This window comes from Microtus ochrogaster, linkage group LG7_11, assembly GCF_000317375.1.
Source record: "Microtus ochrogaster isolate Prairie Vole_2 linkage group LG7_11, MicOch1.0, whole genome shotgun sequence".
In the NCBI taxonomy this organism is placed as follows: domain Eukaryota; kingdom Metazoa; phylum Chordata; class Mammalia; order Rodentia; family Cricetidae; genus Microtus; species Microtus ochrogaster.
In genome coordinates this window covers 21,453,792-21,480,574 of record NC_022032.1, presented here as the reverse complement: position 1 = coordinate 21,480,574, position 26,783 = coordinate 21,453,792, and the positions used below count along the sequence as shown (strand labels likewise).

Here is a 26,783-nt window from a genome sequence, read left to right as displayed (position 1 = left end):
GCTGCTTCAAATAATGAGCAACCGTGCCCTCAGGAAGATGCAACCTCTACATAGAAATGTCTGCCGTAACCCTTGACCTCAGGAATATACAACCTCTACATAGAAACATCCGCTATAGCCCATGACCTTAGGAACATGCACCATCTACATAGAAATGTCCGCTATAAGGAAAAATATTAATATCTCATCAAAAATTCAGACCCATTTCCATGGGAATAGAAATTATCACAAACATTTAAAATACGTAAAAAGACACCAACATCATAAATATAAGTCAATAACCCCTTGTTAAACACATTTTCCCAACCTCTAAGGAAATATAATGAAAAGAATTTCAGTTGCTCTCTATGGATGCTCAATTTCTTCCGGTTTCAAGGAATTAAGAAAAGTTCAACCCAAACAGACTTGAAGTAAAAAAGGAATGCCTTCGTTTCAGGAGTTGAAAAGCCCAGAAGGTGCAGTACAGCTTATTAAAAGACCCCAAGGAAGCCCCTCTGTGTATACCTTGTTGGTGTTTGCTCAAGCTTTTGACTGATTTCCAGAGAGCTCTTGTGGTGGGCAGAAAGATAGCTGCAGCAGCCCTAGCTTCGCGCCTCTTCCCAGTGGACCCTGGGGACAGAGTGTCTCTCCACGCAGTCCCTGGAAGTCATCCTGACGCTTTAGGTCCCCTGACATTTCAGGGCCACCGTGAAGACGAGCGTGTGTGGGCGCATGGTCTGAGAGTGGGAAGAGCTAAGATACTGAAATGGGAATTCAGACGAAGGGGCGGGAGGGACAGAAGCAACACCGGACTTGCTATGTTCTTTAGTGGACAGAGTGACGAAGGGGTCTAACGCTTCCATCTTCCGCTTCTCACCTTTTCTCTGTTGCTGTCGACCTCCTCCTGGACTGGAAACTTAGTTCGATTTAGTCTCTTTCTTTTGTGAAAAGTATTTAGGACATTCTCATTTTGTGGCTGAGAAGGGTATGCAGACTTGGGAAGGTCAGAGGTCAGCATGCAGGGGTTAGTTCTCTCCTTCCCACCTTGTGGGTGTTGGGGGGTCAAACTCAGGTCGTAAACCCTGGTGGCAGGCACCTTCACCCACTGAGTTCATCAACATAATCACTTCCTTTTCGTGTGTGGGCTACCAGCAATGAGAGGGCAAACTAAGTATGGTACAAAGCAAATAAATCATTGGGATAGTTTTCAAAAACTGAACTATTATTTTATATAAATAAAACATAGACGTCATTTAAATATTTTCATCTGGGTTTTCCATAAGGTCACTTTGCAGTTTGCTACTTAAATGTGAAGCTTTTTATTTTTTGTTTGTTTGTTTGTTTTTGTTTTTGTTTTTTCAAGACAAGGTTTCACTGTAGCCATCGAGCCTGTCCTGGACCTACCTCTTGTAGACCAGGCTGGCCTCGAACTCACTGAGATCCAACTGCCTCTGCCTCCCGAGTGCTGAGATTAAAAGCACGCCACTGCCCAGCTTACACATAAAGATTTTAAAACTGTCTTGTCAGTTACCCAGAAGCACTTGGTGTCTTCAAGTTATTTTTGATTAGTCCTTTCTATGAGATACAGTTGCCAAGCAGGTCCAGTTTTATGTTTTTACTGTTTAATAAACAATGGGTTGGCGGGCGGTGGTGGCGCACGCCTTTAATCCCAGCACTCAGGAGGCAGAGGCCGGCGGATCTCTGGGAGTTCGAGACCAGCCCGGTCTACAAGAGCTAGTTCCAGGACAGGCTCCAAAACCACAGAGAAACCCTGTCTCAAAAAACCAAAAAATAAAATAAAATAAGCAATGGGTTTAAAGGACCGTGTCATCACTTTGATTGACAGCCACTCACATATCACATGGTTGGTGAGATACCTCACCCAGAATATATCCCTGCCTCACTCATGGCGGACATTCATTCTGGGAACTGTATCACGTGACCATTTGATCACTGCGCAGACATCTGGATGTCTTACGCAAGCCTAGACAGGTCAGGCTGTCACGTGCCCTAGGTTAGGGTGAGGGTAGCCATGACCATGAGATATGTGACGTTTCTGTTGTCATCAGACATCATGACATCAATAGGAAGGGATATGTCCTAAAGTGATGACAAATGACATCATATAGAAAACCACAAACTAGCAGCATAATCTGCTGTTGTCACTGTTAAAAGTTACCGAGTTGATGTAGGTTACATTGCCACCCAGTTTGATATGACAGGCAGCGCGCTGGGTAAGCACGCAGCATCAACAGGCAGCAAGCAGCCCAGGTCTTTCAAGACCACCGACTTACATGTTAACAGAAATGCATGTCAGTAATGTATCATGTGGTGTATGACCATGAACCACCAAGTGCTCCTTTGTAATATTCTTGGAGAAGACAATGGTGACCGTATCCATGCTCCTTTATGGCACGAATACCGTAGGTCTATGCTTCGTGGCTGATTTTTGTTTTGTTTTGTTTTTGCTGTTTTAGTTTCTGCGTGCGTGTGTGTGTGTGTGTGTGTGTGTGTGTGTGTGTGTGGTGTTTCTATTTCTGTTTTTCCAGCCAGGGTTTCTCTGTGCACCCCTGACTGTCCTAGAACTTGCTCTGTAGACCAGGCTGGTCTCGAACTCACAGAGATCCGCCTGCCTCTGCCTCCAAGTGTGAGGATTAAAGGCGTGCGCCACCACTGCCCACCACTGATTCTTTTTTACAACCTCCTTTATCATGAGTAATTCACATTTGCCATGGTTTTGTTTTTGTTTTAATAATACTGTATTTTAAGGGAAACCAATGAGAAGACCAGGTTCCTTTTTTAAATTTGAAAAAAAAAAAATGTCTTACTTCCCTCTGGAACATACCTTACCCTTCTAAGGAGAACCGTTGCTATGGGAGATGGCTGGCTAACCCCACCTATTTTACGTTAGCACCTCCCCCCTCTCACTTTGCAGTACTTCCCCTAACTGTTAGAGCCTCGTGGGTCCCTATCTGTTTTCTGTTTGCGCCTAGTGCGGGAAGCCCTGGTGCATTTCCCTAAAATCTAGCGGCTCCGGTAATTGTGTTTCCAGCTTGTCCTGGTTCCTTCCTCCTAAGAAGGTGCTCTAAACAGTAATGCACACTCCCCACTCAGAATGAATGGTATATGATGACTTTCAACCATCCTCAATCTAGATCTTGACTTTCTGTAAACACAGACGCAAGATTCTATCTGTATTTCCTCTGGCTTCAGAAAGGGTGTCTCATAGAGGTCACTGTCCTATATGGGGTGGCAGATCCTTTGGCACAGAACGAACCCACCAAAGGACACGAGCCACTGTACCCCCACAGCGCAAGGAGGAGGCGCAAGGAGCAGTCCCATCTAACTGGTGTGTTGCTGTCCCTGCAGACGGACTCGTTGACTGCATGGATCCTGACTGCTGCCTACAGAGTTCCTGCCAAAATCAGCCCTACTGCCGTGGTTTGCCTGATCCTCAGGATATCATTAGCCAGAGTCTACAGACACCATCTCAGCAAGCTGCCAAGTCCTTCTACGATCGAATCAGTTTCCTGATTGGATCGGATAGCACCCACGTGCTCCCCGGAGAAAGTCCTTTCAACAAGAGGTTAATGCTTGCCTTCCTTATATAGGTTCCTAAGGATCTGAGAACGGTCCTGTGCACTTTCTGTGAAATGCTGATGAGTGTGTGTTTGAGAAAATTGCTTTAAAATATACATACATACATACATATATAGTTTTTCCTTTTTCAGAGAATTCGTCATCAAACTTCGCATTTCAAGCATTTTTGACACAGATCACATACTTTGTCAATTTCCGTACCTGAGACGTACCAGGACATTCCGTTAAGGAGTCAATAAATCTTCATTTAACTAGTTGAGTTTGCGAGCGCAGTTGGAAACATTTCAGAAGGCACGAGGAAAAGACCCCAAAAGGCAAAACAGAAGTGCACTTTTTTCCTTTTGGCTGAGCTCACTAAATAATATAAATTATGAATTAATGTAACAGAGCTGCTAACGGCATGGTGGTGAGGTTGCATAAGCTATCCAACTGGTGCCAAGCGGGGCAGTAAACGACCCGAAAATCAACCAGTAACTGAAAGCAGGTGTCTCGTGTCTCGCTGAGCAAAAGACGATGATTTACACCGAACTCCTGGGTCTGCCGTCGTTGAACAGCATTAATGCTCTGAGACCCAGCAGCAGATTAGAGCGTGTCGCACACATGGTCTTTACTTACTTTGTGGTCCCAGCAGATTCACAGATCGCCCCAGAACTAATTGGAAAATATACTTCTCTTCAGGTATGGCATATATCTGAGATATGAAAAAAAAAGAAGTATCATTTATAATTTCTGAAATTCATCTCTTAAATTATTAGTCTTGATGAGGCTCCAAAAACAAAACAAAACAGATTACGGCAAATTAAAACTCAGGGTAAGCACCAGGCATTTAGAGAAGTAAATGACACAGAGTTAAGAAGAACATGGTGTTGGTGAGCTCCAGGTCTGCCTTTTGTGAATAGCCTTTGATTGTGTGTGATGGCGATATTTTATCTTTCTCGTCTGATTCTCTGTAAATCATGATAACGTTGTCCCGGGAAGGCAGAGATTCATGCAGACTCTTGTACGTTTCCCACAGCCTTGCATCTGTCATCAGAGGCCAGGTTCTCACTGCTGACGGAACCCCGCTTATTGGCGTCAACGTCTCGTTTTTACATTACTCGGAATACGGATACACTATCACCCGTCAGGACGGAATGTGAGTCCACCGCATCTCACGGTCTCTGTGTGAAGTACTTTGAGCAGAAGACTGGGCATTCATCCATCACCCATCGTGTTTCATTGTCTTTTTTTTTTTTTTTTAAATAGGGAAGCAACAACTCTCAGGCAGAAATTGCAAGTCATGTACTCATATGCTATAAAAGATCATTCCAGTTTTTGAGGCCTGATAGAGTATTGTGGTTTTTTTGTCGGAGAATTTTTTTTTTTTTTGTCTTTGAAGATTCGTGTTGAAATATTTATTGGTCATGTCTCTTGGTGTCTGTAACTTAAGTTCAGATGGTTCCAAAGAATAGAGAGGAAGTTTAGGGAGGTGCACACAGATAAATGGGCAAGTGGAAAGGGGCTGGGTGAGGGCTGGCTATGGAATTCCTTTGGAGCATAGATTTGGAAATCAGGGGAAAAGGTTATTTTATGCATCATATTAACTTGAGGGACACATCAGCCATCGAATGGTGGCAGCTCACCAAGTCAGCCTTTGTATGGTGACGACTCACTAAGTGCACCTTGTCTGTCCTAGGTTTGACTTGGTGGCAAATGGCGGCGCTTCTCTGACTCTGGTCTTTGAACGCTCCCCGTTCCTCACCCAGTACCACACTGTGTGGATTCCGTGGAATGTCTTTTATGTGATGGATACGCTCGTCATGAAGAAAGAAGAGAACGACATTCCCAGCTGTGACCTCAGTGGCTTTGTGAGGCCGAGTCCCATCATTGTGTCCTCACCTCTGTCCACCTTCTTCAGATCTTCTCCGGAAGACAGCCCCATCATCCCCGAGACACAGGTACAGCGGTGCAGCTGGCAGGATCTTGGTGTGGAAGTATTTCTATCCACAGGGTGCCAAAGAATATTTTTTTTAACAGTTGCAGGAGTCTAGTGAGATCCTATTTCTGAAACGTGGGCTATGTGTGCTAGGGTAGAAAAATGTCTTAGAAAAGGTGACTTTTGACAGGAAGCATTAGCCTTCTAAAGGTATTATCTAAAACTTTTAATTGCCATGTTTTAAAGTCTAACAATTGATATTTCATAATGCCCCGATTTCATGGGAATAGAATATCTGACTTTTAAAGAAATAGTCATAATTAATACACATTTTATCTATTGAAATGTCTACAGATTGTTTTCTGAACTGTGTTTAGAAATAACTTTCAAATCTTAAAGGTAAGACATTAGGTAAAACAGTAATTAATTCTACGCTAAAATGCAAAGCAAAACTATGTGGTTTAAGGCCAGGCCGGTGGTTCAGGACTGTAATTCCAGCCATTCAGAGGATGAAGTTAGGAGCAGTTCAGGTTCAGGGCTTTCCTGGGTTGCAGAATGAATTCAGAACCACCTTGGACAATGTAGCGAGATCCTGTCTCAAAATAAATAGTAGATAGGGCTGGAGAGATAGTTCAGCTGCTAAAACCACTTGCTGCTCTCCCTGAGGACCAGAGTTCAGTTCTCAGCACCCATGACAGGCAGATCCCAGCCACCTATTCAGCGTCTCCAGGGAATCCATCTCCCCGATTCTGCCTCCCCTGGCACCTTCACACGTATGCTAAATGTGCACGTATGTAAAAATTTGAAAATAAATAATTTGAAATGTAACCAAAAGTGGTAAAGGCGGCTGGGGACATTGCTCCCTGGTAAACAACTTGCCTAGCTTGTGTGATTCTAGGTCCAATCCTAAGTACTATATCAGTAATAATAATAACTACATGAATAAAAATAGCATAATATTTAAAGTGCACACATATGCAGCAAGTTTGTTACATTCATTCATCAGACATGTATGAAATACTTGTTCTATAGCAACCATTGGAAATAGGAGTCAGTCGTAAACCAAGCGGAGTACCAGCTCTCAGTGAGTTTACCAACCAAAACGAGCGAAGAAACTAAGCAGTTACTATGATTCGAGTTCTGATAAGGCTTATTAAAAATTATAAAGCAGGGTAAAATTGGGCAGAGGTAGGAATCTTATGCAGTGTAGTTGGAAAAGGTCCCTCTGACAAAGCGACCTGCCAGTCCAGGAAGGGGCTGAAGCTGAGGACAGGCATCCTGGGAGTCCAGCACACACATGCGCTATCAGGGAAATGCAGAGATGGCAAGAGCTTAGCCAGAAATGTATAGGTTATAAAAAGGCTCCTGGGCAAATGCCATGTGAAAACAGCACGCAGGGCGGTGGGGGAGAGGGCGTGGAGGGAGGGGTTTAGCAGCCAAGTAAGCTTAGAGATGATGCCCTGAAAGCTTCACCGTGACCTTATTCAGTTTGCTGCTTCCTTCTCTGGGCCCGGCTTATAGCTCGAAACTTCTTTGTTCTAAAGCAACCTTAATCAGAAGCAGTGTCTGTCAGGGGCTGACAGATTTCTAGTGGCGTTAACCCACAGGGATGTGTTTCCGACAGGCAACAGGTCCGCGGATGTATGCTGTCCCTTTGCTAGTTCTTCACACAGTAGGTAGTTTAGTAAAAAATCCACTGAGTGCCTATGACGCACGGAGCACTCATCAAGGATGGAAAGATGGCTAAGACTTGAACCCTGTGGTTGTAGATGTAAGAAATACAGCAGGAAGGTCAAAAGAGAGGGCCGTCCCTTGAGGACACCAGAGACAGCGTGGCTGAGGGGGTTGGCCCTAGAGAGACCAGAGAGAAGAGGGAGGAGAGCAGACAGAGCTCATGTGGAAGAGATGAGTAGCAGCGGCATATTGATCAACAAGAGACCTGATGTATAGAAATTGGCGGTGTGGTTCAGTGGGTAGAGCTGGTGACCTGTGTGGTATTGATTCCCCAGGACCCACATGGTAGATGGCAAGAACCAGCTCCCTCAGAATGTCCTCTGACCTGCATGCCCACCTACCCAAAACAAAAATAATCATAACAGGGAAATGATTTAAACAGGGGAGGAAAGAGACAGAAGAGAAAGAAAGACTTTGAATCCTTAGGCAGTATGGAACCAAGGGTCGGGCTACCTCAAGTCACGAAATACATAACTGAGCAGAAACAGACATAGTGAACAGATTCTTGTCTACTGTATTTGCATGTCTGTCTGACCAGAGCTCAGCTTAACTATCAAAAAGAACATAGAAATAGTGGTTCAGGGAGTCAAGTGCCCGATGTGGCTTCCGGGTGTTCAGCAGGGTCAAGGACGGGGCTTACAGATGTTGCAGCTGGCATAAGCAGACCTAGGGTTTATTTTCCCATTTTGGCAGAATTTGTATTTCCTAAGAAATAAAATATGACATGGTCAGGTTAAATTACAAAGGAGAAATGAACACTTTTGTGAACTAAATTACAGATATTTGTTCCATGGAAGTAGGCTAATGATGACAGAGACCATAATCGGTTATTAAAATTAAGAATAACATGATATTTTAAAGTAGGGGAGCAACTCCTAGGAGGCCACAGGAAGTGGTCATCAACTAATTCCCTTGCAAGTAAGAAAGACTATCAAAATATGGGAAATTGTTCTGAAAATAAATTAAGAGGAAATAATATATCATATTTTCTGAGCCACTCAGGAGTCAACAAAAATCTGTTTTCCAAACTAATGCATCGACATTGCATCCTCTCACGGTAGAACGGGTTCCCTTTAGATCACCCACACCTCATCCTGTCATGCTTTTCTTGGACACAGGCGAACTTTAAAAAGTTTCTCAGTGGATGGGGTGGAAGGATAAAAATACAAAATAACCTAGGAAGGTTCAGTGTGTTCATAAGCCATTTTCTTTACTACAACTCTACAACTGAATCCTGACTGGATAGTTAATGCATGGATAACACGCTTAGTGAAGACCCCAGCCTGTGACACCCACACGTTAGGGTTGTGCAGACCCCAGTTTATGACACCAACATGTTAGGGTCATACAGACCCCAGCGTGTGACACCAACATGTTAGGGTTGTGCCTTCATAATCTATTGCCCATCATCATGTCCATCTTAATGCCAGCTGCTTCACAGACCACAGTGGAAGTTGGTTTAGTCCATTCCTTGGGGCCAACTTCCAGCTGTGTTTGGTTATACAGATTGATAGCCATGTTCATAATATCTAGAGCTTTACTTCAGAGATTAAAATTGGGAGGTGGCAAATCTGTGTCTGCCATTCCTAATTGTGCTGCCTGAGAGATTAGTGAACACTGAGCCACTACTCCAAGGTTCTTATCTCAGGAAAGGCAGTCATTGCTGATCGAATTATTAGTGTGTGTAGTGATGTATTCTAACGTTTATGAATACCATGGTAGAGGGGCTGGAGAGATGGCTCCGCAGCTAAGAGCACTGCCTGCTCTTTCAAAGGTCCTGGGTTCAATTTCCAGCACCCACATGGTGGTTTACAGCCATCTGTAATGAGATCTGGTGCTCTCTTGAGGAAGGGACCTGGCCAGTCATCCTCATCAACTTAGACCATGAAACCTAATATGGACAAGATCAACAAAACCGCCATATACAGGCTGCCCATGCATGCTTCAGCATTGCCTGGGCATGAATTTCATTTCATTCATGGTCGAGGAAGTGGTTGGTTTCAGACAAAGGCTAGTTTTTTAATTTATTATGTAAATACCCTCTTACATTATTTCTGCCACTTGCTCTAAGTTGAATGAGTCTATTTGGCATTGCTCATATGTGAATATATTTGTGACTGATTGCTTGGGATTGGATAACAAACCTGGAAAGACTGAGTCTCCCCCTGGGCAGCCATTAAGTACCTGTAGCTCTTCAATTAGGGCTGGGACCGTGTGAGATTTTGTTGTGGGAGCTGCGGGGCTGCATTCTGCCACCCAGCTCCCGCCACCGGCTAGCTTTACTGGAAATAACAACACACAAACTGTATTCTTTTAAACACTGCTTGGCCCATTAACTCTAGCCCTTACAGGCTAATTCTCATATCCCAATCAACCCATCTCAAATAATCTGTGTAGCATCAGTCTTACCAGGAAAGATTCAGCATGTCTGACCTGGCAGCTTGCTCCATGGCATCTGCCCGGGAGTGGGGAGCATGGCCTCTGAGCTCACTTCCTCTTCCTCCCAGCATTCTGTTCTGTTTACTCCTCCCACTTATGTTTTAACCCATGAGGGCCAGCCAAGCAGTTTCTTTATTTTTTAACCAATGACCTTCCTCCATCAAGATTTACCCCATCCACCTGAGCATGTCAGTTGGTGGTGTCATTTTTCACGTCTTATTTAGGCAGCTATATTGTTGAGATTTCATGGATGCAGTTTCCATCACACACACACACACACACACACACACACACACACACACACACAAGCATGTCCTGGTCCTCAGGCTCTTACAATTTTTCTTAGTCATCTTCTGTGATGTTCCCCAAGCCTTACGTTGATTATTTGGCATCCGGAATACCATGATCAGTCGTCCTCTGCATTTTGACCAGTTGTGGATTTTTGTAATGATGTCTATCTGCTGAAGAATGAAGTGGTTTTGATATGGGGTGAGACAGGCACACTTTACAAAGGTAGCCTTGCATGTTACAGTATACATGGTAAGCCTATAAAGATCCATTAGTCACAAAACTAATAAAAACATTACTAGAAAGAATTTTAGAAAATGCTTTAAGTTTTTATATACACTGCAAATGTTTTTTAAATAGCTAGGTAATATCTGAGCATCCAATATTTTCATTACCCATAAGTTTGCTACCATCCATTGAGCTATTCGCATTGAAGCTAAATATAAGGTTAAAATACATTTAATGTAGCCAAGCGGTGGTGACACATGCCTTGAATCCCAGCACTCGGGAGGCAGAGGCAGGCGGATCTCTGTGAGTTCAAGGCCAGCCTAGTCTTCAAGAGCTAGTTGCAGTACAGGCTCTAAAGCTACAGAGAAACCCTGTCTCGAAAAAAAACAAAAAAACAAACAAAAAAAGACATTTATAATCGAGGTATCCTTACATGAACAAAAATGTTTTTACAGTCAGAAATCAAAATCAACTTTTTAACAGTCAAAACAAATATTTTCTCTTATATGTGCATTTTTGTTACTCTCTGAGAATAAACATGCACACGGCTTTAAAACATTATGTCATCTGCTGTGTTATCAAACATCAGTAGTTTTGTAGTTGAGTATGTAATTACGAGAAGGCACTGCCATTACACCACATCTCAACGTTAACCTAGGTGAGTCTGCCTTCCTTGGTGTTCCTGGCTTTCTAACCGTGACCTAAGTAGGCTAATGAGGCCAGAGGCTGAGGGTCAGTCGCTAAGGGACCAGCTAATGACGCATCCGTGTTCCGAGCTAACCACTGTACAAATGTCAGCTCTGACCTCGGAGTGACTGGAGTAGGGGATGAGTGAGTGAGTATCTCCTGTGACTGCCGTACCAACAGCTGTACGAAGAGTGTGATTAACCCAGGATAAATGACAACAAGCTTCGGTTTTGGAGGAGAACATTAGGTTGGCGGCAGAACTGTTTATAATCATTGGCTAAGATAGCAGCTCAGATGTTATCTGTGAATCGTGACCCTGCTGTGTCTTATTTTCCGTGCTCTGCTGGGTTCTGCTCACTGTATCTTCTCAATTTGGGCACACATGATCCCAGTAAGAAGCTTGTGCTTTTTTTTTTTTCAAACCTAGGTCCTGCATGAAGAAACCACAATTCCGGGCACGGATTTGAAGCTTTCCTACCTGAGTTCCAGAGCCGCGGGGTACAAGTCAGTTCTTAAGATCACCATGACCCAGGCCGTCATACCATTTAACCTCATGAAGGTCCATCTGATGGTTGCTGTGGTTGGGAGACTGTTCCAGAAGTGGTTCCCTGCCTCGCCAAACTTGGCCTACACTTTTATCTGGGATAAGACCGACGCATATAATCAGAAAGTCTACGGCCTGTCGGAAGCAGTTGGTAAGCTTAGTGGCTATGCCCTGTGCGTTGAAAAAGTGGTTTTGAGGTCAGAAGTTATAAAGAAGTCATCAGAAACCCATGGCAAACAAATGGATAAGCAGCTATGGTAGCGGCAGGTTCATCTAGAGAAATACAGGCCAGGTATTTCCTGATCCGGTCTGGCATAGGAAGGGATCCCAAATGATGAGAAGAAAGACAGCATTTGGGATTGGAATCATCTGGAGAATTTCAGGTTGCTGTATTCTTTCTTTCCCTGTGGCTCTCTTCCCCATTTCTTCTTCCTTCGTTGACAGCTTGGTCTCACTAGTTTTTAGCATCACATGATGATTTGCAGTGTAGCAAACAAAATTTGGATCCAAGAATTGCCTCAGCTCCTCTGACCAGAGGGCCAGTGTCAGGATGAACTGGAAACATCAAGTCACTGTTTCAGTGAATGGCCAGATGGTACCATCCAAACTCGACGTGTCTAGTACAGCGTCAAGCTCAAGTCAGAACATCAACAACCTCAGGGAAACATGGGTTTTATGCCTTCAATTTTACTTTAAATATATTTTTATTCTCCAAAATTAATCTAATTTGGATTTGAATTGTTTCCCGTCAATCCGATAGTTATCACTTTTCTGTTTTTTTCTAAAATTTTAAATCCTTGGTTCATTGTGAACTCTGAAAAGTCTTTTCATTGTGAATTGGTTTAATTTACTATTAATTTTTGCTGTTTATGCCTGCTATGTATAAATACATAAATATTTTCCGTAATGAAAGTTCTTAGGAGCAAAACAGTTCTGGTTATTTATATAACAAATAATATTTTCAGTTGGTTTTATCTAATTGCAATTGCTGAAAACCTATTTTATAGAATTTTTAATTAGCTCCTTAATTTAGACCTAATATTATCCCGGGAACCCCTTGTAAGAGTGAAAGGTGGGGGGATTATATTCTATTAAAGCAGTATAAAATAACATTTGGAGATGGTTGCTTTTATCTTTCATCTGGCAAAATCTCCTTACATAAAAACAAACTCCTTGATAAATGAGTGGAGCTATGATCTCAGAACACAACTGTGAATTTCCCTCCAAATCTTAAGACCCTGCGTCCTTTTCCTTTGCGGCTGAGGGGTGAGCTGTGAGCATCCTTTTCCCGTGCAGCTGAGTGGGTGTGGTTTGAAGATCGAGTCCTTTTCCCCTGCGGCTGAGGGGTGAGCTGTGGTTTGTTTGACTTTCAGTGTCTGTTGGGTACGAATATGAGTCATGTTTGGACCTGACTCTGTGGGAAAAGAGGACCGCCGTTCTGCAAGGCTACGAGCTGGACGCTTCCAACATGGGTGGCTGGACACTGGATAAGCATCATGTGCTGGACGTTCAGAACGGTAAGCTCTCGCTTGCGGTCATCACTGCCCACCCTCGCGCCGACGGCATGGCGCTGCCCTGCAACAGGTTCTTATCCCGTGAGCACTGCAGGAATGGAAGTAGTGGGAAACAAATGATAAAGGGATCATTTGAGGCCCGTGAAAGTCTTAGAATTACAATTCTCTTCCTGAGTTTCCAAATGTGCCTATGTTCATTGACACAGTGATTTTCCCATGGGAGTAGAAATTGCCGATGCTGGTGAAATCGCGCTGTCTGCCTGTGTTTCTTCTGCGCAGATTCATCCGCAAGTGCCTGGTTCTACACAGAAGTGTGTGTGCCTTGGGCTCTGGAAGGGGTTGCTAAATCTGGAGGCAAAGTGGTTTGTTTTAAACAAAGATAAAAATCCTTGTGACTTTACCAATAGATTTCCAGTGCTTTCAAGTGTCCAGCTGAGCCTCCACCACCCCAGGTTCTGTTTAGTCTTTATTGAAGAAAAAGGCAAAGACAAATGAATTACCACTCAAAAATATTGTAGCTTGATTTTGTGATGATTGGGGGAAATATAAATGAATAATTTGAGAGAGGAAAAACTAAAGTACTACTTCTAGCAGACCTGACAATATGATAATAAATGTACTCCAGGGAAACACATTTTGGACGTCACACACCAAAAATCCATGACCTGCAGAGTGTGAACCATCCCTTCCCATACATAAAAACTCTGGCAGGAAGGAATTCTGCTGCCTCTACTCCGTGCCTGACATTCTGCTTGCATGCTTGCCCACATGTCAGAGCATCCAAAGGTGTTTTATCTAAAAGAACAGGGCTGTAAGGAAACCAATTCTAACCTGTCTTAAACCTTCTCATACTGAGAAGCCTCTACTTTCCTTCTATGAGTAGCGAGAGATGTCTGTGCTTTCTGAGTAATTCTGACTTTTTGGAAGAGTCGAAATGTTGAATTGAGACTATCACACCATTAACTGCTCAAGATCAACCGTCAGGTCTGGAGTGACGAGTGATGAGTCTCTGATGGTTGCTCTGACTTTAAAACTATGAGTGTTGGGAAGAAGGTATCAACTCTCTAAGTATACTGACTGGGAAGTAGTTTCCAAGTTGGTATTTGAAACTGCTGATGCCTTATCTTGAGGAGATGGTGAAAAGTAGGGCGTAGATCACTCTGGAAGACAAACAGAATCCTCCTCACGTCTTTCCTGGTTTTGCAGCAGTATCTAGCTCTCTTCTTCCCCATGTGTCCTGGCCATTGGTGTACATTACAGAAGGTTGGAAACACAGTCCATCTCAAGCACTACACACAGCACAGACGTTATACATGTAGGCGTGTAGCTCAGGGGGAGCAGCGCTTGCCGAGCCGGCACATAGCCCAGATAAACCAGGCTATGTAGCTCACACCTGCAACTCTAGTTCCTGCGAAGAGGCGAAGGCAGGAAAGTCAGAGACTGCAGATCATCCTTGGCCACCTAGGCAGTTTGGAACTATCTAGAAAATTTTAAAACTTAAAAAAAGAGAGAGGGAAGAAGAAGAAGGAACTCCCCCCCATCAAGAACACTCCATATGTCGTCTCGAAGCTTCCCTTGCCTTGAGTCATTGGTGTTATCTGAAGTGATGGTAGCCTGTGATGTGAGTCATACCGAGCCGAATCGTGATCTTTCAGGATGCAGAGGCACGTGCCAACCATGCTTGCAGCTGGTCCTGATTCAGTTATTTAAAATCATACTCCACGCATTTTCCACATATTTCCGTATTCCTGCATGAGTCCCTCACAAACAAACCTGAGGGAACACTGTGCTAAGTATGTTGTAGTTATGATGAAAATACAGTATAAAATTCATAGCCAGGTAACGACAGGATTTCTCTAAGGGACTAGAAATCAATAGGGAGAATACAGGCGTTGAGCCCAACTCGCGTGCTTCACCCCTGTTGGGATACTTGATTATAGCACTCGGAAAGATTAGGAAGTATATGGATATTGTGTAGGGTTGCATCATATAAACATATATATATATAAACACATATTCTAATCCGGGATAATATATAGGAGGTTTTTATTATAATACCAGATCAGGTTTTAAAGCTGAGCTGCCAAGAATTCTGTTTTTCAAAAAAACGATTGTTACAAAATGTTGCTTGAAAATAGGAGGTGGCCTGAGTCCCATGGTGAACGGTTTGCAGTGTAAACTTTAATCCAAGAGCAGCTTGGCCAGCAGTGGCTTTCCAAAGTGACATGGGTCTGATTGAATGAACAAAGCGACTTGCAGCTGGGACAAGCGGGATGAGCAGTGGCTGTGGAAGACGAGGAGGCACAGATGGAGGTGGTGACGGCTGTTGGTTCAGGCATCCTTGAACGTGGGGACAAATACTGTGATGCTGACCACTCTGCTGCGTTGTCACGGAGGACACTCGTGAAGGGCCGGTCATTCTGTGTGATGCAGACATCAGATGCAGTAGAGCAGTGGGATGCCTCATAGGGTTTCTTCTGATAAAAATTGCAGAGCTCTCCCAGGAAATTATACGTCCATAATTGTCAAATAATGTAATCACAGAAAGGAAAAAAAATCTTAGGTTATCATCCATGTCTTTGAATATTCAAGGCAAAAAGCGTTTCATCTCTTGTTATGATCCAGACTTATTTAAATTATTTTCTCTTAAATTTGAATAAACCTGTTTTATCATTCCTGATTTCTTGATGTAAATTTGCCGTGATTATTACATCACCCAAATAGCGAGGCATTTAAAAAAGTAATCACAAAACGCACCTAAAATGTGCCGAGCTATAAGGGGAGTGCAATTATTCTGATCACTTCTTCACTTTCAAATTATCCCAAAGTGGAGGAAAAATCACGTTTTCGAGTTTTCTGTCTGCACTTTCACAAGATTATTCTGCCAGTCTATCTGCTGAGAAGCACACTCATTAGCTCTGAGAACCACTTTGAAGCATAGAACACCCGATAAATACAATAGATACAGCTCGAAAGCCAAAGTAGCAAGCGGTTTATACAGCTAATAACACATCGAGGTGTGTCCTAAAATATACGTGGGAGGGGAAGAGCTGAAAAGCCAGTCAGTAACAGATCCCAGCCATTGATCTGCACGGGGTAGCAGTGAAGTGAAGCAAGATGAAGTCTCAAACCTTAGTTCTCACTAGGAAAGTACTAAATACTCCTTTGGAATTTTTTTTCTCACATTTTCAATGAAGGTCATTAAGGAGCTGGTTGGCATTTTTGTCTTTGTGAAATTATTGACACTTTCATTCCTTAAAGTAGAGTTCAGTTTGAATAACGAGCTGGCCTTCGGCATCAGTTCATTGGGATTTGAGTTTTAAATAATTTTAGATAGATAGATAGATAGATAGATAGATAGATAGATAGATAGATAGATAGATAGATAGGTAGATAGATAGAGGTATATATTTACATCAGATGAATGTTAAAGAAGACTACCCTGTGTGTGTTTGTGTGTCATTACGGATGTGTGTGTCTGTGTGTGTGTGTATGTGTGTGTGTGTTTACATCAGATGACTATGAAGCAAGACCCCTTGACAGTACAGCAGAGTTAAAAATAGGCCTCCATAGGCCAGGGGTATGGCTCAGTGATAGATTATATGCTTACTATCATGAGACCTATAAATAAATACTTTCTAAGCTTCTTTCCATAAAGTATTTTTAGCTTTTTTTTAAAACTCATGGCAAATTTATAAGAAACTCATATTCCAAGGGTGCAATTCTACTAATCAGGTTAATATGTAATATTTTCCACATTGATTAACAATGAGGCAAACTTTCTGTTTCCTAAGGAACGTTCCATAGAGCACGGTTCTCAAGCTTGGCTGTCCATTGAGATCACCTGGAGAGTTTTTAAAGATGAAAACACTAAGGCTGCACCCAGACCCATTAAATCAGACTCCTTGGGGCAAGGCCCAGCCATCAGAAATTTTCTACGGTCCTCCAGACTACTCCAACGTGTAGCCACGATCCAGGCTCGCTGGTGTTGAGAATTTAGAGTTTTAATGCCTTCTCTTAGTCCAGTGCTCTTCCCTCTAGTCTGTCTACTCATAACAGATAGTACTTTCTAAATAGAACCTGTGTGGGTCTTCATGTAATAACTTCAAGTTTCCAGTTCTAGATCAGAAAGACACTGCACCGTCGTGAGATTTCTCGGGGGCATGTTTGCCTTTCGTCATCCGTTTACACCGTAAGAAAAACGCACTTTTTCTTCCAGGTATACTGTACAAAGGAAACGGGGAAAATCAGTTCATCTCCCAGCAGCCTCCAGTGGTCAGTAGCATCATGGGCAATGGTCGGAGGCGCAGCATCTCATGCCCAAGTTGCAATGGCCAAGCTGATGGGAACAAACTGCTGGCACCAGTGGCGCTAGCCTGCGGGATCGACGGCAGTCTTTATGTAGGGGATTTCAACTATGTCCGAAGGATATTCCCTTCTGGGAACGTCACAAGCGTTTTAGAGCTAAGGTATGTCTTTCCTCTATTGGGGGCGCCAATCAAAGACAAACATATCCTTAAAAATTGAAGTTGGATGTGGTATGCTGAATCATTTATTTAAAGATACATCCCTACAGTTTAAAACTTATCATAGGAAGGGTATACTTCTTAACTAGAGGTAGACGGTCAGCAGTCTGTAGTGTTTTAAATGTATAAAGTTGTCTGAGGTGGAAAATATCTTACTCAGTCCAGCGATTTTCTTGTTCTGGGAACCGACAGGGAAAATGACAACTTTTTCTAATATCTTTAATTTTCCTTAGAATCAATGCAGCCCAGGAATTCATCTTTATTTCACAGTGGTTGAAACGGAGGCGCAAGGTGTTTTCTCTGGAATCAAGATATGATAGTGAATAAGCAGGAATGTTGGGTGCGGAGTTGGGTCCACCCAATCATTAGCCGTCATTCGAATAGTAAAAACAGCATACCCTTGTCTTGCTTTGTCTGAAGTGTGATTATCAACCAGTTCTGACAGCAAAGTTCATTGCCAGTGTTCTCTCAGCTTAAGCTGCAATTTTCCGTACAAGTAATTAAAACCCCAATATTGATCTTGTTCTTTTTCAGAAGCCTTTTCTAACTCTGCTTTTTTTTTTTTTTACCTTTCTTTTAACTGCTTCCACCAAGAAATAAAGATTTTAGACATAGGTAAGCATTCTGCTTAAAGGTTACTGCATATTTTTCCGATGTCCTTTTTATGTCTCAATGTGACTCTCTGAAATTGTTTTTTAATAGCATCAACTTGAGAGGAAACTCAGAATCACAGACCATCTCAGGAATTAAAACTGCTTAATTGGACAATTACATAACTCACTGCAAAATATATTGTGTGACAGGATTTTAGGGATATTTTCAAGTTGGTTTATAGGAAAAATCTTGTCACAAGGAATTCTAATGTATAGTTACTGATTTACATAACCCAAGCCTTGTGGAACAGAGCAAAGGTTCAACACGGTCAAGGTCAATGAGGTATCATAGTTTGACCATTCTCCAGGACAGATTATGTATTATTGGGCACAAAGCTAATTCAGTTTGGGAAACTCTTTAAGAAAAATAATCTGAAAACATTGTTCGATGATTTTTTAATATTATCTGTCTGATCAATATGAGCATACTGCTCTAGACCCTGCGAACTAGGAAAGGATCCCCCCTCTCTAGCACCCTACAGGCTTATCTCTGCCTGGGATTTCTAATTATCCCACACTGGAACAGCTGTCAGATCCAAGAAGTAGTATTTTTGTTGCCATGATTATGCGGGGAAAGACTTTCTTCAAAGTTCAAGATGAATATAGAATCCTGTCAGCCTGAAGGTTGCTCATATCCTGTTGATAAGTACACTTGCCTGAAGAAGTTACATACAATAAAATCCTTCTGAGAACAGGCTTCTCTGACAGCCCTTCTTTAATGACAGAAGAAAAAAATAAGAAAGAGCTAGTGAAAAGCAAGAAGGCTTAGACATGCCAGATCTAGTCTGGCCATCTAATGCGATGATTTATTTTAAAAGGTAGCGTGTTATTTTATGTCCGAGTTCTTAGATGACCAAGTCAATATAGCTCCCTGTAACTGTTGTAGAGATTGACAGCTAGCAAATGGCGGAGCCCTGCTAACAGACAGATAACTGTTGCAGATCAGAGTACCCAGACATGGTCCCAGGACCCTTCCTGAGGTTCTGTATTGGCCTGATATTTTCAACTAATGGCCCAGTCATGTGCTAAGGTTGACACTCAATCTCCCCCAGAGCACACTGAGCATACTGCTAGGAGCCCCAAGAATATCAACGCTTCTCTGCTTGTTTTCTTGGTAGTCATGGAGAAGAGAAGAAAGACAGACAGGTCTGCACACCAGCCCCCATGTGAAAATGCTGGAGGCGATACAGGAAAGCCGAGAAAGCCTACCTTTTAACAAGCTGGCCTATTACATGCCAGGCATTGTGCCAGACACTTCTTGTATGTTATTAGAGAGCCACACAGTAATCCCTCAGGTTCCACATGAGGTAATGGAAGCTGGAAGGTATTACATCCCAAGATACACAGCTAAGAAACGTGTGGCAGTGGTTTGAACCCCTCTTGTGTGCCTGTTCTTTCCTCTCTCTCTCACTCCTCGTTCTTATGTGTTCTCCCATGGCCAGGATTCTATAAGGAGACTTCCTAGAAATGCTATAAAATAAAATAAAATAAAAATGCTTTAAAAAGTTTAGACTTACTTCACAGTCATTTTTGCAAGTTATTTACGATTATCCTTCCTGAGTAAAATATGTCTGGGTTTGGAGCTTGCTGTTATGCATTCTGCCATAGAATATGAAGTCAATATATACTAACTCCTGGCACTTGGCAGTGACACTTAATGGAACCGCCCTCCCTAGTCGTCTGTCAGCTTTCTCTGTGTGTCCTTCTGACTACATTTGAGCTTCCCTTTCCTTTCTGTGGCACCCGGGAATGCCGTACTATTTGGGCTGTGTATATGTATTGATACTCGTGGGTGCTAACTCTAACAGTGTTTAAATGATTAGTCCCCCTGTGCCAGACACTTTGATGAATGGTAATCGAAGACTGAGCTCTTGGAAACTCACATAGAATGGCAAACCAGCCATTGGTGTAGCTGACTGGCATCTTCAGTGTTAATTTTTTGGCACATAGTGTACATACCTGTCTCGTTCTTGAAGACGGTTCTTGGAGGAAAAGATAACTGGGAGATAACAGAATAGTAAGGAAGTTTCTAGAAAAGTATTGATATTTGAGCTAGATCTAAGAATAAAATCTGTTTATTTAAGGATATAAAATGATGACGTTCGTATGATGAAAAACCAATAGAGAGTAAATAAATATATGGGGGGGGTCTAAGGTGAAGCAAGCAAGATATTCCAAGAGTAATCCTACCCACCCAAATAAAGTGGGGATTTGTGTGGGTAACAATGAGAGACACAGGTTGAAGCCCTTTATGGTCAGCTTGCTTAGGGCTGCCTTGAGCTCTCTGAAAAAAATTACTCAAAGAGTGAGAAGATATCTTCGGGTTATGAAAAAGTGGCATGTTCAATGTGGCCTTTTAGGGATATAATATGCTTTATAAGATCACTTAGAAAGTTAATACACTCGACCCTGAGAGCAAGCATACCTGGAAGAGGAGGCTCAACAGTGAGAGGAACTCAGCCAAGAGGAAGGCAGACAATGGACAGAGCCTGTGGGTGTTGGAAGTTGGAGGCACACACCTCTGATCCCAGCACCTGGGAGGTGGAAGCACCTGGATTGATGCAAGTTTATATCACCCTGGCATACGGAGTGAGCAGAAAAACGAAAGGCAAAAATGTAGAAAATGGGCAAGGTATTTGAGCCCCGTTCATCAAACAGATAACGACATCATCAGTGCCATTAATGATTTTGTGTGTTGAACAACCGTCTAAATCGGCCTACCAGAAATCAGCATACTTAAAAATTCATTGGCACGTCCTCATTTAGCTTTGGACAGACTGAAATGCTTTCCCAGCCTAGAGGCACAGACCTGTAATTCTAGCTGCTCAGGAGACCTAGTCAGGAACAGCTGAGTTCAAGGTCAGCCTGGGTCAGACTGAGGCTCTCAGAATAAACCGTGATTAAAAGGCGGGCATGTAGCTCAGCAGTAGTGTACTAGGCCAGCCTGAGTAAGGCCCTCCTTTCAGCCGTCATTACAAGCAGAAAGATATTTTGTTTGGTATTGCATTATAGCCTACTTTTCTGCGTCACAGAGCAGTTGTGAGCAAATCAGGAACAAGCAGCAGAAAGAAGGGAAGTCACAAAATGTGTCTAATTCTACATACAGGAGTGGCATTTGTCAGTTGTAGATGATTTAACATATATAGACTAGCTGCTTCTGGTCCTCTTGCTGTATTGCCTACACCACAGACTGTCATTAATTATACCAATGGAAGCCATAATCAAAATATTAGTCAGGAATATTAAGAGACAGTCTTATTCTTTACAGATTCAAATAGCACACTATTATGGCAAGTTATTAAGTACTGCCAAAATATTCTGTAAAATAAAATCCCTTAGTTATACTTAGTTATACTCGGTCATCATTTAATTCTTTTAACTGGCAACACTAACATGATTATAAAATGGGTTTCTGTTTGATATTCTAAATCTCCCCCTCTGATGTTTATTACTTTGCTAATAAACCCCTTAATAGATAGTAAATTTTAGCTCACCCTTGTTCAAATTCTTTAAATTCCAAACTCAAAAATTTAAGTTAACTCATTAATACCAGCCAAGGGGCATTTAACCATATAGGACTAAAAAAAAAAAATCAACCTTGTGAATTTTATATTACTAATTAAAGGATCAAAGCAAATCTCTATCACAAATCTTGTGGTTTGAATTAATTAAATTTTTGACATAAAACTATCAAGACTTGAGTCAGCATTTCTTATTGATTTATTAGAAAGACTATCTCCCAGGTCTCTGTTTGCAATCATCGAAGCAGTCTCTTGGTTACCATAAAATAGGCAGTTTTGCTTTTATACATAAAAGGAATTCGTTCTGCTTCTTCTAACTCTTTGTGTGCAAAGAGCTGCGGCACAGTTTCCAAGTGAAAAGATAAAAAGTGTTAATAGCGTGCATTTTCTGAGCTGCTCTCTGCAAGTGTCTCTCTCATCTAAGAAGGCTGAATTATGAGAAAGTAAATGAGTGTAACCAGCCCGCACTTGCCCCTGGGTCTGTGTCCAATTGACAAGACTACAGGAAAGATGTCTTGATAACGGGCATCTAGGTCATCCTCCCTCAGTTCAGAATCGAGGTGCAGTAGACAGAAGGTGTTGACTTGAACTTGCCTCCTTGCTTTTTGCAGCTGTTAGGCACGGCTGTCATTCTGAACCCTTCTGAAACAGCAAAATCTCAGACAGCCAATCGCACAGAAACGCTCAGTGTTTCTGTGTTGAACACAGATTTCCCCCAAAACATGGCCTTTATAAACCGCTGTGCCCTGTGACCAGCTGCAGCCCTGTTCCCGTCACTGTGACCTCCGATTATAGATTACAGACTACACACTAGACGCTCTTCTCATCGGAGGCCCTCTGCCCTTCTGAAGCTACAGACCAGCCCCTCAATGACCTCTGGGACAATAGAAAGCAGGTTCTCGTGCCCTGTCAGAGAACTCCTCAAGCTTAAAATCAGATGATCTTGAGTCAAATTCCTGTTGTGTATGTGATTCAGAACTCCTCTGTCACCTGTCGTCTGTCAAGTAAAACTTTCCACGCTCACTTTTGTCATCGTGTTTTAGTTTGGTTTGGTTTGGGTTTTTTTTTGAGGGGGGAGGGGGATTCTTTATTTAGTTTTATTTTTAGGATTTCCAGCATGAATGCTGTATTCTCATCATTTCTACTCTTTTCACTTTCCAGTCCTGTGCCCCCTCAAATTTAACTTCTTCATTATTGTTACATGTGTCTGTCTGCCTCTCTCTCTCTCTCTCTCTCTCTCTCTCTCTCTCTCTCTCTCTCTCTCTCTCGTGTGTGTGTGTGTGTGTGTGTGTGTGTGTGTGGTCTCCGCAGCTATTGGTTGCCTGTAGTTCTTCATCTAGGACCCTGTAAAATTTCCCCCATCCGTGTTGGCATGTCACCTGGTGGTATCATTTTTGTCCCGTTTCAGCTCTGTAGAGATGCGTGCCACCTGTGTGAAGCTAGGGCCTAAGGAGTGGCTGTCAATCAAGACTGCACCACCTCTCTTGGGCATGCGCACTTCCGCAAGGGGCTCTGAGCAATAGGGTTGTATGCACAGTGAGACCTTTCCCTCCTTCTATGTTGTCAAACTGGGCTGCTTGTTTGAAAGTGACTGTGTCTTCAGTCACTCATGCAAACTGTAATCCTAGCTCGGCAGAAGTAGAGGCAGGTGGTCAAAGACTTTCAAACCAGGCTCCTTGTGAGTTCAAGCTCAGCCTTGGTCATATGATGAGACCTTTGTTTCAAAAGGAAAAGGAAAAGGAAAAGGAAACACCTGTGTGTCAAGGAAGGAGGATGATGCTTTACCCAACAGATCTAACACACACACACACAACCATCAAATTACTGCCCAACTAGCTATCACCATTGCCAATCAAAGCCCAGCTTAGTGGATTGGTCTGTGTATTAGTTTTGCACCAAGAAATCTCATGCCCCATGTCTAGAGAGTGAGCTGCCCACACGCTAATAGCAAATCTAATGTCTCAGAATGAAGGATATGATGAAGTATGTTAGTTCATGTAACTTTCTTGTAATTACTCTCGAAACAACTCAGCGAACATCCTAAGATGAGCCTGGACTTTGTTCTAATAGCTTAGTAGATTACAAATTGCTGATATGGCAACAGAAACAAGCAAATTTGAATCTATTCACATTCTGAGACTTTTTCCCCCCTAACATTTTCTGAAAGTGAGTCAGACCTCCTAGCATATGATATATGTATATTAGGAAAGGCATATTGAAATTTCACGGTGGACAGAAAAATAGCGAATAGTAAGGCCAGTTGGTTCCTACTGAGTACGTCTTAGAGACCAGGCTCTGTTCTAAAGATTGTACTCAATGGACAGCAAGACAGCTTAGTGGGTAAGGTACCTGCCTCCAAACCTGACGGCTTGAGGTCAAGGCCTGGAACACAATGAGGGAAAACCACGACTCTTCCGTGTTGCCCTTTGACCTCCACATGTGTTCTGTGGCTTGCACTTATGCACGCACAGTAAATAAACGTCATTTTTCCTAGGAGTATTTGTTCATTTTATGTGTGGGGGTGTTTTGAGTACGGGTCCATCTGCATGCTACATGCCTGCAGTTCTTGTAGAGGGCAGAAGAAGGCTATCAGCTCCCCAGGACTGGAATTGAACATGGGTTCTTTGGTAGAACAACATCTCTCCAGCCCCAATAAATGTAATTTTTTTTTAAACAGCCAGAGAAATGGCTCGGCAGAGGACCCAATCTCGGTTCTCAACACCCACATGTCAGCTCTCCACCACCAGTAACTGCAGCGCCAGGGAATTTAACGCCCACTTGTGGTCTCTGCAGACACCTTTGCTCATGTACACACACTCACACAGAGATATACACACACAGTTAAAAACAATCCATCTTTTGAAATGTTTAGAGATATCCCTGTATTAAGTCTTGTTATCCTCCCAGCGTCCTGAGAAGAATCTGTTGTTGTTGCCGCCTTGCAGTTAAAGATTCTGAGTCACAGTTAGCTTGTACTTATTAAGTGATGAACCTGGGATTCAAACCCAGTCAGAGTGGTCCATACCTCGTTCTTATAGGTGTACAAATAACATGAGAAATTAATCATAGTCGGCCAAAAAAAAAAAAAACCTACACAGTTATCACATAGTCAGGGAAGTAAGAAAGACTAGAGCATCCCTCCATTGGCACATCTTTTGAATAAACCCAACGTGATGGGCCTCAAACTTTGTGACTGATTGTGCACAGCTAAAAGGCCTGCTCTCGGGCTGTTGGTAGAGTTGCGGTCACAGCTGTGCCAGTGCTCCCGAAGGAAAATGATGTCTTCACATCCATCATGGTCAATAGGCCATTTGCTACACATCAGACTTCTGAGATGTGTGTATTTTCTCACTTCCTTCCGAGTCCTTCGGAGAACTGTCTATCCTTAACATCTTCCTGTGTTTAAGACCTCTTGGTCTAACCTGACTCTTCGTGCTAAAAGATACTGAAGGCTGGAAAGGAGACCTAAAGACCTGGGAGGTTAGGGCCTTGGTGTGGCTGTGGCCTCATAGCCCTAGCGCCCCCTTGCGCTCCAGAGGTCCCTGCTGTCTACATGATGGGCTCTGCTCCCCAATGTGAGAAACATGATTCGAAACTCTTAACACTGTAGCAAAGCCCCTCGCATTAAAGGACACGTGTTCACCGCTTGCACAACATATGAGATTAGCGATGGGACTGTAGGATTGCTCACTAGGAAACCAAGACGACCTGGTTTCAAACCTCCAGCACCCATGTGTAAGCTGGACCCATTGGCACATGCCTGTTCCCTTAGCACTGGGGGACAGAGGCGGGTAGATTCCCAGATCCCTAGGGTGCGCTATTTTAGCTGACTTTACAAACTCCTGATTCAGGGAGAGTCCCTATCTCAAAAATTAAGCCCTAGAACAATAGAGGAAGACCCAACATCAACCTCTGGCTTGCACACACATATACCACACACTCACACACAAAAAACTAAATAAAAATTTAAAGAACATTAAATAGGAAGAATGGTTTCATTATAGCATAATTATTATTATAAATTATTATTCCATTATCAAAATTAAAAGGTTTATATTGATCTTATACTGCATGTTTTTCTATTTTTGAAATTATGATATCATTGCATCATTTCCCTCCTCCTTTTCCACCCTCCAAATGTTTTATGAATTCTCCCCTTGCTCTCTTTCAAATTCATAGCATCTTTCTCTTTAATTGTTGTTGGTTGTAGTGGTGGTGGTGGTGGTGTGTGTGTGTGTTTGTGCACACGCACTCTCTCTTCTCTGGGGAAAACTTATTTCTCCCTGATGTCAGGATCCTTGTTTCTTGGGGTTCTTCGTGTAGAACTGGGGCTTCATGAACTGTCCACCTTCTATGTCAGCATGTCTGTTGGTGTGTTCTTGTTCTGGTCATGTTTAAGCTGCCGTGGTGGATAGACTTCACGTATATAGCTTCTCCGATGTTCCTAGGAGACACAATCTCACAGATGTTCACATATAAAATAAATAAGTGTGTGGCTTTTTCTGTATTTGACGGCAAAGAGATGGAAGGAATAGAGAAAAGGGATGAGATAGGGTGAGAGGGGAAGAGAACATGAACCCAAGCTTGTTCTCAAAAGCTATGTTATTTAATGGATCTCATCTTCGCTCTCCCCGCTGAAACACCAAGTCACTCAGACTATTTCTGTCCTTTCCAGAGGACCATGTTTGCATGTGATCCAAAAGTCACATTGCTAAGAAAGTAGTGTTCGGAGATTGCCTTCTGCATTTGGATGGATTATCTCATCTTATCCCTGTAGTTCTGAGCAGACAGTATACCCACACCATCTGCTTTTCTGGACTGTTCGAAAGCAACTACGATGGGCATAAGGCTGCATTCTTGGTAGCGGGGAGGAAATTGTTTGTGAGGTTTGCAGAAAAGCAAAGCAATGTTAAGTCCATGGAGAATGTGCTGGAGGGGTCTTTCCCTAGAATAAACTTCATCTATCTGTCAGGGCACTTGCTTCCTTATTTGAGGCTAGAGCAAGGTTAGTGGCATTTAATAATGCCTCTTGGTGGGGGCTAGAGAGATAGCTCCACAGTTAAGAGCACTCAGTGCTCTTCCAGAGGACCAGCGTTTGATTCTTAACTCCAGTTCCAGGGGATCTGATGCCCTCTCCTGGCCTCCATTGGCACCA

At 42.8% G+C, this 26,783-nt stretch overlaps 1 protein-coding gene across 5 annotated transcripts in view; it reads left to right on the top strand.

Moving 5' to 3' along the window:
* Tenm3 (teneurin transmembrane protein 3) overlaps positions 1 to 26,783 on the top strand; it is a 1,721,676-nt gene that overhangs the window by 1,648,791 nt on the left and 46,102 nt on the right. For all 5 annotated transcript variants that reach the window (XM_026786916.1, XM_013352002.2, XM_026786915.1 and 2 more), the window contains 7 exons: positions 3,349 to 3,565; positions 4,595 to 4,714; positions 5,255 to 5,516; positions 11,298 to 11,565; positions 12,788 to 12,931; positions 17,148 to 17,397; positions 18,049 to 18,069. In XM_026786916.1, coding sequence (XP_026642717.1) covers positions 3,349 to 3,565; positions 4,595 to 4,714; positions 5,255 to 5,516; positions 11,298 to 11,565; positions 12,788 to 12,931; positions 17,148 to 17,397; positions 18,049 to 18,069 — 1,282 coding nt within the window. The remainder of the gene's footprint in view (positions 1 to 3,348; positions 3,566 to 4,594; positions 4,715 to 5,254; positions 5,517 to 11,297; positions 11,566 to 12,787; positions 12,932 to 17,147; positions 17,398 to 18,048; positions 18,070 to 26,783) is intronic.